We start from the raw sequence: 18,804 nt of genomic DNA on the forward strand, positions 1-18,804 counted from the left end.
ACTAATTTGGCTCCAATGCCAAGGGTACATCACTGATAGGAGGCATGTGTGCTGTGAAGCAGGAAAGCAGATACCTAGTAAATTACATAAGATGTACTTTAAAGTAGTCAGGAGTACAAAGCATACCAACTAAGGTTTGAATGTAAAACCCCCATTTTGAGAGATTTAGCCTATAACTCCAGCCAGAATTGATTAGTGGAAAAAGTTTTTATTAAGGAGGAAAAATGAATGAAAAATTAGAAGTAGAGCAGAGAACATAAGGGAAGTTCTACCAACCAGGAAAACACTCCTACCAATTTCCCATCATTGAGAACTCCTATGTGTTTCTTAAATTACTGACTGAAGAAAAAGAGAAGTGATTTATAAACATTAGATGTAAATTACGCAAGAAAGTCTGTGTACCTTCATTCCCCAAACCTGACTTTTGTGCTTGATCATGACTACCATTCAGTTCAACAAGAGAACAAACAGAGCCTGGCTTTTGAATCCATGAGTGACTTCTATGTCTAAAAAAAAAAAAAAAAAAAAAATCAAGACCAAAGGTAACTTGTCTTTTAGTGTTTGCTAATCTTCCCTCAAATTAGTTTCCCCCCAAAGCGACAGTAATGTTAAAAGAAATATTAATTATGAAAATAAACAGAATTTTACTAATATTCCTACCCATGTTGGGCCCAGTGGGAAATTCATTGTTTGTTGCCACTGTGGCAGCAGAATCAAAAAACCCAAAAACATTGTCTTTGAAAATTAAATCCAACAAGTATAAATCCAATAAGCTCTAAAAGCAAAATTATTTTTTAATTGTATGACTGATGACTATGAACACTGGTTTAACAATACATTAGTTGACAGCATATTTGCCAAAAACTACCTACTGTTATTTAAATGGAAAAGATAATCTTTAATGGGAAAAAAACTCTACCAGTATATATTTATTGCATCATAAAATTATGTTTATTAAATCAGTCTATATTTAACATACCTAATTTCAGATTTCTCTTGTACTTCTGATTCTTCATCATCACTGTTATCAGAAAATTGGCAGTGGAGGACTTCGTCTTGTTCTTCTATGTGACCCAGCAGCATCTGACTTCGTGTTCGAAATCCAGCAACTACTCGATCCAGAGAGTATACAGAAGGACTTGTGTAGACCTTACAAGTAATTCCCCCACCCAACAACAACAAAAAGTGATTTTTAAAATGTCTACTTTATCTTATTACTCAAAAATTTTTAAGAGGTTATTAAATCAGTACTCTTAAAATATCCAATCACTGAAAATATGCATTGCCCCCCTCAATATGTCAAAATTCATTTCACAATACTATTGTGCCTCATGGAAACATACTTCTTTCAGAATCTACACAGCTCTTCCTCTTCTAAAAAGCTCTTCTATTTTCAACTACAGCTTCATGAAAAATAGTATTCTCTTGAATACTATTTGGATTCATTTTTATGAAACCAAAGAGAGAGACAAGTGAAAACAGCACAGCTCTTAAACAGCACAGGCACTCCCCAGTGAATACAAAGCCCATACATGGTGCAACAGGAGGCAACTGTTTTGCACCCCAACAATCATCCCAGTTCTGAACACTTGGAAAGTTATGGTGTTGCTGCTCTGCAACCCCCTCCAATCCAAATCTACCAAATGAAGAAATTCAGAGCCATTGCCACTCCCTCTGCTAAGGCAAAATGTTCTCAATTTGGAAATCCAAATGTATTTACCCACAATTTACATATGGTAGTTAGGCATAGCTGAATTAATACTCTAAGTGACATACTTAACATGTATCATAGGATAATTGTATGTTCATGAGCCAGCCTGAGAACTTTCTATATTATAACGTGCTTCTATTGGCAATGTACCTTAAGTAATCAAAAAATGAACTTGGAAAACAACAATAATGAATTAGAAATTGCCTTTATACTTTTATTCTAGTTTCTATTACCAAATATTTCTTTTCACCACCTCTCTGAACCAAATCTCAGGATAATTTCTCAAAAAAAGTAAATAATAAAATCTTAGAGGAGACATTCAATTTATTAATATAAGTTATTATAAGCTAATATTATGAGAGTTACAGTCAAGATGGCAGTGTATGGAAACACGGTACTCACCTCCTCCCACAACCACATCAAAATTACAACTAAACTACAGAACAACCATCATTCAGAACCACCTGAAATCTGACTGAATGGAAGTCCTACACCTAGAAAATTAAACAAGAAGTCACATCAAGACTGGTAGGAGAAGCAGAGATACAGAAGGGCTAGTCCCAACCCATTTATGGTGGATAAAAACTGGGAGGGATGTCTCGGGCTGCAGAGGTCTCCCCTGAGAAGCAAGGGGTCCCAGTCCCTCCACCCCAGGGTTCCATGCCAGGAAGAGAAGTCCCCATAACTTCTAGCTGTAAAAGCAGCAGGGATTGAGGCTAAGCGAGACAGAGGACTGCTGGAGTCCCAGGAAGTTCCTCTCAGCAGTTGAGCATCGACCTAGGATCCAGGAGATCATGGTTAGATTCCCAGTCAGGGCACATGTCTGGGTTGCGGGCTCAATCCCCGGTTGGGGGCGTGCAGGAAACATCTCATCATTGATGTTTCTCTCTCTCTCCCTCTCCCTTTCTCTCTCTGAAATCAATAAAGAAATATTAAAAAAAAAAAAAAAAAGGGCCTGCATACAAACTCACTCATACTCATTCCCTCTGAGCTCCAGCACTGGGGCAGCAGCTTGAAAGGCACCAGAGACACACAGGGAGGAATTTAATTGTCCAGCATCAGAGTGAGAGCTGCGGGGCGGCTTTCTCCCAGACAGAGGTGCTGGCAGAGGTCATTCTTCTTCTGATGAGCCCTCCCCCTACAAAGCCCATAGTTGGGTAACATATTTGAGACTCTATCAACCTGGCTCACACTGTTTGCCCTGCCCTGATCATCTCTGAGGCCAGGACCACCCAACTTTTAGACGCACCCAAGCTGTTTACAGTGGCTTTTCCATATAAATGGCCTGTTTTGGCTTATGCTTCAGACTTTCCTAAAATCTCTCAAACAAGCAGCATCTGGCCTCAGCAAGCCCCATACCTCTTGCTTAGTGACTCCAGGCGCAGCACTAGCAGCAGCCAGCCTTGGTTCACAGCATGGCCTTGCCTGGGCCCCTCCAAGTCCAACAAGCAGCCATCTGCAGATCACTTTGTAGCCAATGCCAAGTGGCCCCTGGCAGAACACAGGTGGCAGCTGACCTTGATCTGCACCTCCCAGGAGGCCCCAGAGCCAGCACACCCAGCTGACAGCTTTAGACCACATCAAAGCACAACCACCCAACTACCTCTACAAGTAACACATTCAAGGGGCAGACTCAGCAGGCAACAGAGTCCCGCTAAAGTAAGTTTTGCTCTGTGGGGTGAGCCCCTGCACAGCTGATCCTCCATGGTGATCAGAAGTCAGTGGTCACAACCAGTCCTTGTAGCTCTTTGGCCTGGCAGTAAATCCCTCCCATTGACCTGCCAACAGCAATCAAGGCTCAATTACAAGAGGATATGCACAACCCACAAGGTGGGGCACACCTCAAGTGCCCAGCTTGAGTAACTGGGGAGGCTGTGCCACTGACCCTACAGAACACCTAGTACATTAGGCCATTCTATGAAGCCAGGGAGACGTAGCAGCTGTACCTTATAGAAACAAACATAGGGAGGCTGCAAAAATGAGGGGACAAAGAAATATGTACCAAATTAAAGAACAGAACAAAACTCCAGAAAAAGAACTAAACAAAATGGAGACAAGCAATCTATCAGATGAAGAGTTCAAAACACTGATTATAAGGAAGCTCAATTAACTTAGGGGAGGAGTAGATGAACTTAGTGAAAACTTCAAAAAAGAAGTAAAAAACATAAAAGTAGAACAAGAAACCATAAAAAAAGAACCAGTCAGAAATGAAGAATACATTACAGGGAATCAACAGTGAAGTAGATGAAACAGAGGATCAAATCAGATATTTGGAGGATAAGGAAACAAAAACATGCAAGCAGAACAGCAAAAAGAAAAAAGAACCAAAAAAATGAGTATAGTGTAATTACGGAGCCTCTGGGACAACTTCAAACGTACCAACATTCGCATCATGGGAATGCCAGAAAGAGAAGATAGTGTGCAAGGAATTGAAAGCCTATATAAAAAAATAATGAAGGAAAAATTCCCTAACCTGGTGAAGGAAAGAGACATATAAGTCCAGAAAGTGCAGAAAGTGCCAAACAGAGAGTCCAAAACAAGACTAAAGCACAGAGAGTCCCAAAGAGGCCCACACCAAGACACGTCATAATTAAAATGCAAAAGGTTAAAGACAGATAAAATATTAAAAGCAGCAAGAGAAAAGCAGTTAGTTATCTACAATGGAGTTCCCATAAGACTGTCAGCTGATTTTTCAACAGTAACTTTGCAGGCCAAAAGGGATTGGCAAGAAATATTCAAAGTGATGAAAAGCAAGGACCTACCCAGCAAAGTTATCACTTAGAATCGAAGGACAGATAAAGAGCTTCCCAGACAAGAAAAAGCTAAAGGATTCATCACCACCAAACAGTATCATATGAAATGTTAAAGGGTCTTCTTTACAAAAAAAGAGGAAAACAATCTCGAAGTGTCAGCTTGGCAAGACTGACTAATACATAAATCTCATTTTGAAAATAATAGGACAAACCAAATAAGTCAAAATAAATACCCTCCAATCTCATCTCAACTTGGTGCAGTTAAAGAAAGAAAAACAAATCATGAAAATATCAGACTTATTAGTCATGTCTGAAAATATAGTTTTTCCTCCTTGATGAATGTAGACACTATCTTCAACTATTCCTTCCAAATATAACTATACATTCTCCTACTGATCTTTTATTAAAATGCATGATATGATTAAAAGAAAGAGAACACACAAAAGTCCATAAAACTAAACAGTATATGCTGAGACTATACAAATATACTGTGATATTTTATTACATATATTTTTAAGATCTCAAAATAAGAGATTAATGTTTAGACTTTACCTTCCTGGCATCTGATCTTGCTGGGATATAAATATAATGCCCCAAACGAGTATCAAACGGTACAGTATATGGTCTCTTTTGAGGTATCCTGGCATCTGGCCCATCTCCACAAATTTCCTTAGTTGAAGAAGTCAGTTCTTCACTCAGTTGATCCAGAAGAAGTTGTTGTTCTATTATTTTTTCATTCTTTGTAGAAGAGAGATGAGAATTTTAAAAATCGAGATCCTCAATACATGTGTAGATAATGATAAAAAATGAATTATACAATAACCAAAATCACAACTACAAAACACAACTACCTTAACAGTACAGTAAAACCTCATTTATCCAAAGACTAGCCTTCTGGTGTTCACAAGCATCAAGGACTATTTTTAGTAAACACATCTGAATAGTAAGCAGTGACAAATACAGCATATAGTTAAATACTCAAAAAAAAAAAAAAAAAGGCTCCATACACTGCAATTGGTTGGTTTGCCAACCTGAAGCATTCTGATTAGCTGATCTTTATAAAAGTTTGGACTTTATGAGTGAAATCCAAGAAGTAACAAGAGACAGGAAAGTTGAAAAGTGGAGAAAGCTGCAAATAGCAGAGGTGGCAGCAAAGAAGACGGAGAATGGAAACAGGTGCAGTGAAATTAAAGCCTTTACTCAGTGAAAAAGAAAGCCCAAAGAACAAAGAGACAAAAGACAGGCAATTAATAGTCCTAGGAGAAAGGAGAACTTGGAAATCAGATTGTATACGGGGGTGAGGGAAAGAGGGGAGTCTGTGGGGAGTCGTTAGTTTTTTATGTAGCCTCTTTTAAATTTAAAGTACATCCAATCCAGAAGCTCTAACATCAATCTTTGTTTTAGAAGCACAAAATTATGTAAAACAATAAATTGTCATTCCTCTTAACATTTCACTATACAGAATGTTTAAAAAGAAAAAAAAAACCCTGAGGTTTCATCGTATTAATGCTGAGCTATAAAAATGCAACCTTATTAAAAGTCATGCATACAGATAATTAAAATATACAACAAAATGGAACATAAGCTGAGGGTGGGTGTTAAATGGAGTCCTTACATTGTCTGAGAAAAGGGTAAAAATACCAATTAATATTAGACTTTATTAAGGCAAGGCATGGTATTCTCTCTAGGATAACCAATAAAAAACAGTAAAAGTACAACTTCTAAGCTAATGAAGAAAAAATTAAAAATACACAATCCAAAAGAAGGTAAGAAAGGAGAGAAAAGGAAACACAGAGCAGATAAGATAACTAAAAAGTACAACAGTGGGATTATGACCAAATATAATAGTAACTGTTAAATTCATTAATGAACTAAGTAATCCAATTATAAGGTAAAGACTGTCAGAAAGAAATGTAAAATGATCTAAGCTGCTTCTTACAAGAAACAGAACTAAAATAGACACAGAAAGATTAAAAGTAAGATGAAAATAGAGATACCATGTAAATATTAACCAAAAGAAAGCTGGAATAGCTATATTCATATCAAAGTGGACTGTAAGGCAAAAACCACGACAAGAGATAAAAAGGGGTGAAAATGGTTTTTTTAAAAAGGTCAACTCTTCTATAGGATGTTGTAACAATTCTACATTCCTATGTGCTTAATAACACAGCTTCAATATATAATGCAGTACTTCATGGAGAAGACAAATCCAAAATCAGTGGGAGATTTTAACATCATTCTAAATTACTAACATAACAAAAAGATACCCCAACAAATGAGTAAAAATATAGATTTGAATAACAGGATTAACAGAATTAACAGCACCAAATGACTACAGAACACACATTCTTTTCAAGCACATCTGTAATATCTACAAAAATTGGTCTCAAACTGAGTCATAAAGCAAGTTTCAACCCATTCAAAGGACTGAAATAATAGGGACCACAATGCAATTAAGCTAAAAATTAATTTTTAAAAATCCTCCATGTGTTGGAATAAAATAACTAGATAACCCATAGGTCAAAGAAAATTGTCACAATAAAAATCAGGAAGTATTTTGAGCTGAATGTGGAATGCAGGTAGAGACAAGCTTAGATAAGACTGGCTCAGTGTGCTCATACAGTTTGTGCAGACAATGTGGTCTACGTTGAACACCTGCCTTCCTTCTGGTAGTCTGGAATTTTGGTACATGCTGGGTGGAGAATGCCTTCATGACTAGCCTTCAATAAAAAATGCAGGCACCGAGTGTCTTCTGACTTGTCCTGGTAAACAACATTTCACATGTGTTGTCACAGTCATTGCTAGGGAATTGAGCATATCCGTGTGATTCCATTGGGAGATGACTCTTGGGAGTCTGTGCCTGGTTTCCTCCAGACTCTGCTCTATACACCTTTTCTTTCCTTTGCTGATCATTGTCCTACTTTCACTTTAATAAACTTTAACCAAGAGCATGACTATATGCTGAATCCCCTTAGTGCATCATCCAACATGAGGGTGGTCTTGGGGACCCTGGACGTAATAATACATCATGACCAAAAAAAAAGTTTATTCCAGGAATGCAAGACTGGTTTAAAATTAGAATAATCAATTTATTCTAATAATTCACCACATTAACACAATAAAAGAAAAAGTCCATGATAAAGAAAAATCATTTGATAAAATTCAATATCCAGTCATAATAAAAGTTCTCAGCAAAGAAATTTCCTTTGGTTTGATAAAAGGTAACTAAAAAATACCCACAGCTAACATGGTCCTTAATAGTGAAAACTTGTCCTCTATGAATGGAAATAATACAAGGATGCTTGCTATCACTACTTGTGTTCAACAGTGAATTGAAGATCCCAGCCAATGAAGAAAGGTAAGAAAAAGAAATAAAAGGTATAAGGATTATAAAGGAAGAAATAAAACTGTCATTTGCAGATGACACAATTGTAAATAAAAATCCAAAATAATCTGCATAGATATTAGAAATAAATAATGAATTTAGGTTGCTGGGTATATCAATGTACAGAAATCAATACATATACACATACCAACAAACAATTAAGAAAATGAAATTTTAAGAAGATTCCATTTAGTCACATAAAAAATTAAGAGCCTAGGAATAAGTCTAACAAAAGTGTGCAATATTTGTACACACACACACACAACCATTACTGAGAAAAACCAAAGGAAACCTAAGTAAATGAAGGAAACTACCATGTTCATGGATTAAAAGACTCACAATCAAAAGATGTCAATTTTTTCCAAATGGATCTACAGATTTAACACAATCCCAACCAAAATCACAAAATGTGTTTTGTTTTTGTTTTTCTGTGGCCCTTGTCAGCTGATTCTAAAATTTATATGGAAAAACCAAGACATTCTTAGAGGTTAGGGAAACAAAGCAGAAGGACTTGTTCTACTGAATATTTAGACTTATGAATCCACAATAAATAGGAAATGTGATACTGCCTCAAGGATAAACAAACCGAGGATACAACAGAAGTTCTAGAAATTTACAATAAATTCAGACATGAATTAACCTTGATTTATGACAAAGATAACACTCAGAACAGTGGTGAAAGGATGGTTTTTTTGTTTTTTAAATATATCTTTATTGATTTCAGAGAGAGGAAAGGAGAGGGAGAGACAGAGACAGAAACATCAATGATGAGAGAGTCATTGATGGGCTGTGAGCCCGCAACCCGGGCATGTGCCCTGACCAGGAATCGAACCCCGATCGCCTGGATCCTAGGTTGACGCTCAACCGCTAAGCCACACCCGGCCGGGCAGGATGGTCTTTTTAATAAATGGTGATAGGCCCAGGCCGGGTGTGGCTCAACAGTTGAGCATCGATCTAGGATCCAGGAGATCACTGTGGGTTCGATCCCCAGTGGGGCGTGCAGGAGGCAGCCGAACAATGATTCTCTCATCATTGATGTTTCTATCTCTCTCTCTCCCTTTCCCTTCCTCTCTCTGAAATCAATAAAGATATATTTTTTAAAAATAAAAATAAAAAAATAAACAGTGATAGGACAAATGGATATCTATATGAGGGAAAAAATTGATGTTCACCCCAAGCACAAAAATCAATTACAGAAGTATTGTAGAGCGAAATGTTAAAGGCAAAATAGTAAAGCTCCTATAAGGTAATATAGAAAATATCCTCCAAGGAAAGGCTTGTTAGAGCACAAATATCATTAACCATAAAGAAAAAGACTGCTGAATTTGACTACAATGTCTTAAAGAGTAATAAATCACAGAAAGAGAAAAATATTTGGAACCATGTAACTGACAAAGAACTCATACCCAGAATATACTATAACAAATTTCTGCAAATTAAATTAAAAGACGGAGTCCAACAGAAACACAAGCAAGAGGCTTTAATGAGTATTTCACACAAAAAGAATGAGTATTTCACCAAATAGCCAGAAAACACAAAAAAGTGCTCACCTTCAACAGTCATCTGGCAAATGCAAATTAAAGCCACAAGAAAATAATACTACACACCTAACCAGATTATCTAAGGTTTAAAAATCAACAATAATAAATGTTGGGTGATCACTTCATAAATTATATAATGTCTAGTCACTATGTTGTACACCTGAAACTAATGTAATATTGTATGTCAACTGTAATTGAAAATTTTTTTAAAAAATAATTTAAAAAAACAGTAACAAAACATTGGTAAGCATGTGGAGCAGCAGGAATACTTATAAAGGGCTGGTGCCAGTGTAAATTAGAAAACAGTTTGATATTATTTACTTAAATTGGAGATTCACCTAGCCTATAACCTAGGCACAAACTCAAAAGAAATATGTGTGTGTGAGCATGTGTGCACCAAGAGATATGTATAATAATATTCAAGGAAAAAAATGTCCACCGACAGAAAAAATAACTGTGGTATATTCATACACTGAATTCTATAGAGCTATAAAACTAAAGCTACAGTTACACACAACATGGATAACTCAAAACAAACAAAATGTTCAATAAAAGCAACCAGATATTAAAGTATACAAAATGATTACATTTATGAAAATTCCAAAAACCAAACTGTATTGTTCAGGGATTCATAGTAAGACCACCAAGCAAAGCAAGGAGATGACTACTATGAAAGTTACGAAGAGTGGCTCCCTCTAAGAAGGAGGGATGAAGGACTTCTGAGGGCTGACAGTTTGCTATTTCTTGACTGGTCACCCAGCTGTTCTCTTTGTGATAAATCACTGAACAACATAGTTCATTTTGTATATGCCTTATGTTTTTAAAATTATTACAGAATTAGAAGGGTTAAAGAAGAAAAAAGACAATGTCAAAATCAAAATCTAATTTTTGCTGGGTCAGATTACTTCTAGGGGCATCACAGCCAGAAAGTATATTTAGGGACATACCACTGCAGACATATCCATGTTAATAATAGGAAAGCAAAGACAGAAATTTTGAAAAATTTAACCAGTTAAAGAGTAAATCACTGATGGAATATAAAAGGATAATCTAATAAATTTGAAAGCTTAAATTATGTGTTTACTGTCCAACTTTTTTTTTTAGTAAAAATGACTTTTATTTTAAATGTCAGCATTACATATGAAGACAACAGAAGTCCATCAGAGCAGAGGGACTGTTGGAATTATAAATTGGCCCAGTTGATACTTCCCAATAGTTACTGTGATTCTGTAGATGACAAACATGGCATTTCCAACGAGTGTAGAAATAACGCTGCACCAAAGACCACATATTCTGTTCCCCCAAATTTAAGATTCACTTCCTGCCAGCAAATGACATAGAACTGGAATTTCTGCAGCTGTTGGCAACCAGACTTGCTATCTGGTCCTTAAGGGACTTAAAAGTGGGTTCATTCCAATGACAGGGCCACAAAAGTTCTGTATTATTTTCATCACTACCTACCTACCATCCAACTCTTAACAATATCACATTGCCTATTACCTTGGCAAGTAATAGAAAGGAAAAGTATGAAGATAACAATATAAGTTAAGCTATCAATAAAAATGTTTTCCCTTTATACCGATTTAGGGGGAAAACTGTAATAACTCTTTCAGGTGCCTGTGTTCAGAACTCTTCAACTGAAACCGATTTTTGTAAACATTTCCACTTATCATTTAAATGCTTCTCTATTTAGTTAGGCACTAGTCAAACTAAATCTACAGAGCTAGATGCATTAAGAAATTCTACCTGCAATCTATTCACTTTTTGTGCTTCTTTCAAAGATAAAACATGTCCTTTGTTTTCCTGCACCATCATTTGCACTTGAGTCTTTAGTTCCTTCACCTCCAGTTCCTTCTGATTAAATGCTACTTCATCAGCAGCCAGAGCACACTGAGAGGAGGGAAAGAAAGCAAGAGAGATTCACCATGGAAAATGCTCAAGAGAGCCCACATAATACCACAAAAGCAGTGAGTTCATGACAGTTTGACAATGTCTTCAAATTTTTCATACCCTATTCATTTTCAACTTATTTTCTGGTTTCTTTCTAAGAAAGGCAGAAACTGGTGAGAGGACCTATCATTGCTATCACATAAGAATTATCATAAAGATTAGAAAATTCTCCTGATTTTTATTTCCTGCCTTTTAAAATGAAAACAAGTTATTCAGGTTCTACAGAACATTCAATAAGATTTTTACAAGTTTGCTGGAATTTGCATGAGACTTTAATGTGGGTTTTTAAAAATCAAAGGTCACATTTTCCAAACTGACTTATAGAGTATAGAATGCATTTGGATATTTAAATAAATAACAATTGCTAATTTTGTAAACTTTCACTATGAAGAGATTTTGAAGATGTCTGAAAATATGGTTAAACAGTTTTCTTAGTTTCTAGTGAATTATGCCTATTTTCAAATAAATTGGGATATGCAAGTAATACTTTTAAAACAAGTTTTAAATAAACAAAATTAATACTTGTCTCAAGGGTCTACTTTATGCTAGATAGTGACTTGGCATTTTAAAAATATCTCAGTGAGAGACCTGTTTCCTTTTTCATGAAGAAACTAAAGCTCGGTGAGATTAAAACCTCTGCCCAAATGACTCAGTGGATAAACCAAACTCCTGACATTCAACCCTAGAGCCTATCTGGATCCAAAGCCTAAGCTACAGGAAAAGATGGAACAAGCAGTTGGTTTACAAAAACAGTGTTCACTTTACAAATAAGATTTAACTCACAAAAAAACCCAGAATACAGTGGTACCTCGGTTTTCGAATGTCTCCATTGGCGAACATTTTGGTTTATGAACGCCGTAAACCCGGAAGGAAATGCTTCGGTTTTCAAACACGCTTCGGAAGTGGAACACACCCCAGGGCTTCCACTGAAGGCAAGACCCCGAGGCCCAGCTGTCGGCTGTGGAGTCCTCGGTTTTCGAACGTTTCAGAGCTGGAACGGTCTCCCGGAATGGAGCATGTTCGAAAACCGAGGTACTGCTGTATGTATGTGACTCCTCAAGCAGTGGCATGGAGGTGGGTGGGCCTCTGCCCTAAGAACCCACGGACTGAGGCCAGTCTTGATCTTGCCATGGGCTCACCATACGGTTTTAGGCAAGTCCCTTCTTTTCCCTGCTTGGGATCCTCAAATAACCAAATGAGGAGGGAACTCATGACCCTGATGATCCTTATAACCCTCTCTCTATGTTTATATAACCTCTGTGACTTCTCTCTTGTGTAAAATGACATATAACTGTAATTCTCATTAGTTAATATCATCTCCTTGGGCAATTAACTGTCTATTTGAGAAGCTTATAATTGCTCTCCAAGTGCTGCAAATGCTTTTACATATGCTTTAAAACTACAATTTTATTATTTATTATATGTTTATTATAGATTATATTATATTTTAATAAATTTAAAATTTTACAATTCTAGTGTTTAACTGTTGATGGAGGACATTCATATTCAGTAGTTCTTGTATTCAACATTTGGAATAAAAAAGAAACAAAGTCCCTTAAGAAGTACTTACGCGGGGATGCAGTATTCTAGGTAAATAAAGGCAAAAATCAAGGTTACATTAGCTGACAGCTTCTAACAAGGAGACAGTAACTTAAAAATGCCACTTCCCTAGCAAATCCGGCTATTATTCCATCTGTGAGAAGGCCCACAATCTCATCTTGGCTAGGAATTTTTTTAAAAGTACTTATCTGCTTGCCTAACAGGCTCAAGGAAGCAGGCTGAGCAAAGAGAGTATCTGTGCCTCTTTCCCCATTGACCTACTATCTCCCTAAGGAGATAAGTTCATCAAGATGCCTTCGTAGTAACCCCTAGCATGTGGTACTACATGACTGCTGAGTCCAAATCCCTTAGCTGCCACTGATGTATATAACCTAGGCACAGGCAGGTGAAAGAGATTTAAATGAGAGGAGATAAACTTCATGAAGCCTTATTACAGGCCAGTCATCCTTCTCATCACTTTATGGGAATGTAATGCTTTAAAAATCTTCACAACCACCTTATTATTGTTGTTTCCATTTTACAGATGGAGAAGCTGAAGCACAGAGATGTCAATATTTACCCAAGGTCACAGAGCTAGTAAGCAGAGAAGCCAGGAGTCCACCATTTTCTTAACTATGTTATTCTGCCTCTCACAGAAAACAAAAACAGAAATGGAACTGTAAAAACAATTTTTAAGAAGATATCACAGGGTGAGGAATGACACCTATCATTTCCCTAGTACTGTTTAGTGGTCTCCAATGATTACTAGTCTTGCAAGACTACAGACCCAAAAAAGGAATCCGTTTTTTAAAAGTGGGAAACACTGAATGCTATGTCTTTCACTTTGAGATCCATAGTATATATTAGCACTCTCAAAGTTCTGAGAAGTCCTAGGATTAAGAAACTTGTTTGCTTTTGCAATCTAGCAGTCCCCAAAACAATGTGATTGTGGTACCCTTTTCCATTAAGATTGTTAATGTATCTAGGAAACCATAATCTAGAGTACATAATCTAGAGCAAATTTAAATTTAGTTTCCAACAGATGAAGAGCATAAGTACTACCCACCCCACTCCCAAACATGGGTTTTATGGACTTCCAATTTCAGTCACCACTGAAACAGGAAGGAAAAACACTTCCTATCACCAACTCTTATGTGTCCCAAAATTTGAGCTTCTAATTACCTGTATACCAGTTTCTCATACCAATGAGAGTCAGGCTGCTTTATCTAGGAAAAAGGGCAGAATACTGTCTTTAAAAAAAAATCCACCCGGCTGGGTATGGCTCAACGGTTAAGCATCGACCTAGTATCCAGGAGATCAAGGTTTGATTCCTGGTCAGGGCGCATGTCCGGGTTGCGGGCTCAGTCCCCAGTTGGGGGCCTGCAGGAGGCAGCCAATCAATGACTCTCTCATCATTGATGTTTCTATCTCTCTCTCCCCCTCTCCTTCCTCTCTGAAATCAATAAAGATATATTTTTAAATAAATTAATTAAATAAAAAATCCATGGTTTTAAAAGTATCGCTTTAAATGTATATAATTAAATATCAAAATTTTGTAATAGAGTAGTTCTCATAGTATATGGAGTAGAGTCCCTTTCAGCATGTCCCTTAGATCCTTTCAGGGTGTCCATGAAGTCAAAACTATTTTCCTAATAATACTAAGATGATATTTGCCTTTTCACCATGTTGACATTTGCTCTGATGGTACAAAAGCAATGGTGGATGCCCTGGCCAGGGTAGCTCAGCGGTTAGAGCATCAGCCCGTGCATAAAACGCTGGTGGGTTTGATTCCTGATCAAGGGCATGTACCTGGGTTGCAGGTTCAATCCCTGGCCCCGGTCAGAGCACATACAGGAGGAAATCAATCAATGTGTCTCCTTCCCATCATTGTTTCTCTTTATCTCTCTCTCTCTCTCTCTCTCTCTCTCTCTCTCTCTCTCTCTCTCTCCCCCCTCCTTCCCTTTCGTTCTCTCTAAGAATCAATGGAAAAATATCCTCAGTGAAGATTAACAAAACAAAACCAAAAAAAGCAACAGTGGTTAAAACTGTTGGCTCCTAGCACAAATAAAGGAAGTGTCACCAAAATATACTAGTAGTAACTGCATCCTTCACTGCCATGTGCTCACAATACAAACATATAACAGTTTTCCTTAAGAATATCTTGATGAAGCAATAAAATTATTTTACGAAATCTCAACCCTTGTGTATTTTTTTTGTGTATTTTTAGTATTCTACATGACAAAATGGGAAGTATGCATAAAGCAGTGCTGCTGCGTACCAAAGGGCAGTAGTTGTGGAAGACAATCTTGTGCAATTGTTTGAGTTGCAAGCTAAACTTGCCACTTTTTTCATAGGGTACTGTTTTTACTCTAAAAATGACAAACAAGCTGTCATTATTCACACTTGGGTATATGACAGATATTTTCTCAAAAATGAGAACCATCATTTTCAAGGAAAACAACTATCAGTATTTGTTGCAAATGATAAAACTTGAGTTTCACGCAAAAATTAGAATTTTGGAAAACATTTCTGTTACTGTGAACATGAGGACAGCTTCTAATGCTTAAAGGCTGCTGGTGAGATCAGTGGTAATAGTAATGAGTGTGATTTTTTGATACTGTATAATGAAATATGTCAACACCTAGAAGGTCTGCATAACTTAGTACACAAATATTTTCCAAATGACTAATGCATGATGAGTCAAAATCAGGTGTGGATAAAAGACCCATTTAAAGTACAAGATAGGGAACAATGAATTTTAATGTTATAGATCTTAATGTAACAAAATAGTTTCAAATCCAACATTGCAAGTAACCTTTAGGAAATTTCTACTTGTTGAGTTTTGGTGTAATTTCAAAGAAGAATATCCACAATTATCTAAAAAAGGCATTAAAAGGCATTAAATATTCTCCCCTTACAACTACAAATATATAGGATGTCCCCAAAAATGTATACACACATTTTTGAATAATTATAAAGGCAGTGTTTATTAAAATACATTTCACTTCAAAACTGAGCTTTCAGCTGTTAGTGTGTATATATTCTTTTGGGACATCCTGTATATGAGGCTGGATTTTCTCATATATTTCAACTGAAACAACATACTGCAACAAATTGAATGCTGAAGCAGATATGAAAATCTAATCTACCTTCTGTTAAGCCAGATATTAAAGAGATGTGCAAAAATGTAAAATAATTTCACTCATTAATTTTTTTGTTTCTGAAAATATTGTTCATGAAAAAATTGTTCTGAATATTAGCATATAGTTGGATTATTGTTAGTTTTGAATAAATTAATAGTTTAAATTTTAAATTTTTATTTTATGTCTAATATGGTAAATATCAATATATACAATGGGGGAATTTGATTTTAAGAAACCTGTGACCAAAAATTTCAATAACTGCCATAAAAAAGAATAATACAACTGGATTTTTTCTAATACATATAAAAAGGTATTGAAGAAAGATTTCTAACTGAACAGCTATGTTTTTAACTATTTTTCTATTTTTAATTATGTTTTCCTATTTTAAAAAACTGGCAGAACAGCTATTTGCGCACCAAATTGCAAACTCCACATAAACAGAACTAGGTATGTCTTGCTCTCTATGACTTCTCTCATGACACATAATCTTCACTCAATAAGTGTTTTTTTTAATGAAAAGTGGGGGAATGTATAACATACACATGTACAAACCTACATTTCTTAAATATCATCAATATGATGATTTTGTTTTTTTAAAAAAAATCAGTATTCCAAACTCAAGGGATGAAGTATTTTTTTTCTTTCAAGAACCACTGACCCACAGAGGGATAAAACTCCATCAAGTATAGCTTAAATCTGTTTCTAAAACTGTGTTTCTTTTCATCCTCTAAGTTTAATGACCAGGTCTACAAGACTGTACTTAATAAGTATAACAAATTACAATACATTTTACAGGATAAAAAAGGAGGAGCCAAGAAAGGTATGAATTATGAGGAGAAAGAACAGGAAAAGGGAGAAACAGAGCAAAGGCAAATGATTTTACATATAATTCTTTTAAAATTTTTCTGAAGTTCTATAATGACTCTTACTTGCCTCAAATAAATTTAGCCCTTAAATAAGTTACTTATAAAAGCAATGTCTAAGTACCTGGTATTTCTTCAGCTCCTGCTTCAGTTGGATAACTGTAACATGCTGTGGTCCTTCCAGGTTTCCAATGCCTAGGCTTCCTCTGAATGAGGTGAGAATCGCCTTCCTGACCTCCTGGATCATGTTAAACCACTCCTGCAGCTTCTGTTGCTGCTTTGGGTTTAGACTGACAGCATCTTTTAACTCCACCAGGAGGGTGAAGGCTTCCTCTATACAATGTTGGTAACTCAGACATTCTCCTTGGAGCTGAGCTACTTGCTCCTCAAGAGAAATGATCCTGTTATCGGGAGTCTCCTCTCGATGGATCTGGCTGGTTTGGCTGATACTACTGGCCTGCTGGCTTTGCAAAGCTTCTCGAAGCAACTTAATCTCAAATTCCATTTCATCCATCCGGTCTGACTCAGGGCTGAAGTTTAAGGTGGGTTTGTTTCTGATGTTGCGTGCTCTGTTGGCGTATTTGAGAGAATTTAAGGATTCGTCAAAATTCAAGGAAGATGGGCTAACACAAGTGATCATGACCGTCTTGGCACTGCCTCCCAGTGAGTCTTTCAGAAGCCGGGTAATCTTAGCATCCCTATATGGAATATGTGAACTCTTCCTGCGTGGGTCCCCAAGAGCACTTATTACATTTCCTAACGCCAGCAGCCCACTGTTGATCTGAATGGATTCCTTGAATCGTTCGCCAGTATTCCCTGTTTTCGTTACTCTTTCTGATCCAGCCAAATCCACAAAGTGGAACTTTGAGACAATATGCCGACGGGAAGACCACAATCCACCTGCAGTTGCCTCTGTATTTTTTTCAACTTGACAAATGCTGATTGTAAAAATTGCATGTGATCTGCTGGAGTGCTCGTTCATTTGGGTGGTACCGGTGTGCCTGGCTGCATTCCCCATCTCCAGGAGGCTCATCACTTCATCTGCACTCTCCACCTGGCACTCCTTGGCCCCAACAATCACTTAAAACAGCAAGTTTTTAAATCAAGTTTTAATCAAAATCCGGTATAGTTCAATTAATCACACAACAGTTATCATTTGCTAGACTGCCCAGTTAAGACAGTCCCTTTAAAAAATCAATAGTATTTCAAACAATAGTAATAAGCAGAAACATTAAATAATTTTAGATAATCTCCCAAAGGAACATTTTACAGAGAACACTTTGATGTTTAAGTTCTAAAAGAACTGTATATATTTTTTAACAATCTAGTTTCTCTGTAGTTACACATCATGCTCAATTCTTTAAAATAGCTGACAAAATAAAAACTCTTTAGTCTCGTATTTGATTTGTGGAGTCTAATGGGTTAATTAAAATATAATAGATTAATTAAAGACATAACTCAAAAGAATTAATCAGTAATACATTCATTTTTTAAAACTAGTTTCTCTTGAGTTTTGTTACTATTCAAGCTCTCCTTAGGTTTAAGGATTTTTGATATTGTGGAGTCATGACCAATGATAGATGAAATTTTCAGTATAAATAAAGTTATTCATTTTAAAAGCAGGTATGCCCTACATAATATCAGAGTACAAGGTAAACAAATGAGATGGCAATTCAAAACAAGCAGAAAATTTACATTTCAACAGCAGAATAAGAACCAAAATATAACCTAAGCTTACTATTACCCACATTATTTGTTTATATGCAAAAATATTTCAAAAAGGAGTAGACAGACTTCAGATTTGAATCAAAGCAGTAAAGGTCCTAATTCTGAGTTCAAAGTAGAGTGTTGTACTTCCTTTTTAATCAGATCCTGTTATGTCACTGTTTCTTTGAAAAATAATCAATTTGCTTACATTA

General features: G+C 36.3%; 1 protein-coding gene across 6 annotated transcripts in view; it reads right to left on the reverse strand.

Annotated features, from left to right (window-relative positions):
- KIF27 (kinesin family member 27) overlaps window positions 1–18,804 on the reverse strand; it is a 66,746-nt gene that overhangs the window by 36,779 nt on the left and 11,163 nt on the right. For 5 of the 6 annotated variants that reach the window (XR_015715407.1, XM_087822727.1, XM_016222916.2 and 2 more), the window contains 5 exons: window positions 17,010–17,965; window positions 11,137–11,280; window positions 5,017–5,202; window positions 980–1,149; window positions 403–506 (listed from right to left, as the gene is read on the reverse strand). Coding sequence is in view for 5 of the 6 variants with exons in the window: in XM_087822727.1 (XP_087678853.1) it covers window positions 403–506; window positions 980–1,149; window positions 5,017–5,202; window positions 11,137–11,280; window positions 17,010–17,965 (1,560 nt within the window). In the remaining variant the exon portion in view is untranslated. The remainder of the gene's footprint in view (window positions 1–402; window positions 507–979; window positions 1,150–5,016; window positions 5,203–11,136; window positions 11,281–17,009; window positions 17,966–18,804) is intronic. The other variant, XM_087822728.1, reaches the window with a different exon arrangement.

The sequence above is a fragment of the Miniopterus natalensis genome, chromosome 12 (genome assembly GCF_054644295.1).
Source record: "Miniopterus natalensis isolate mMinNat1 chromosome 12, mMinNat1.hap1, whole genome shotgun sequence".
NCBI lineage: Eukaryota > Metazoa > Chordata > Mammalia > Chiroptera > Miniopteridae > Miniopterus > Miniopterus natalensis.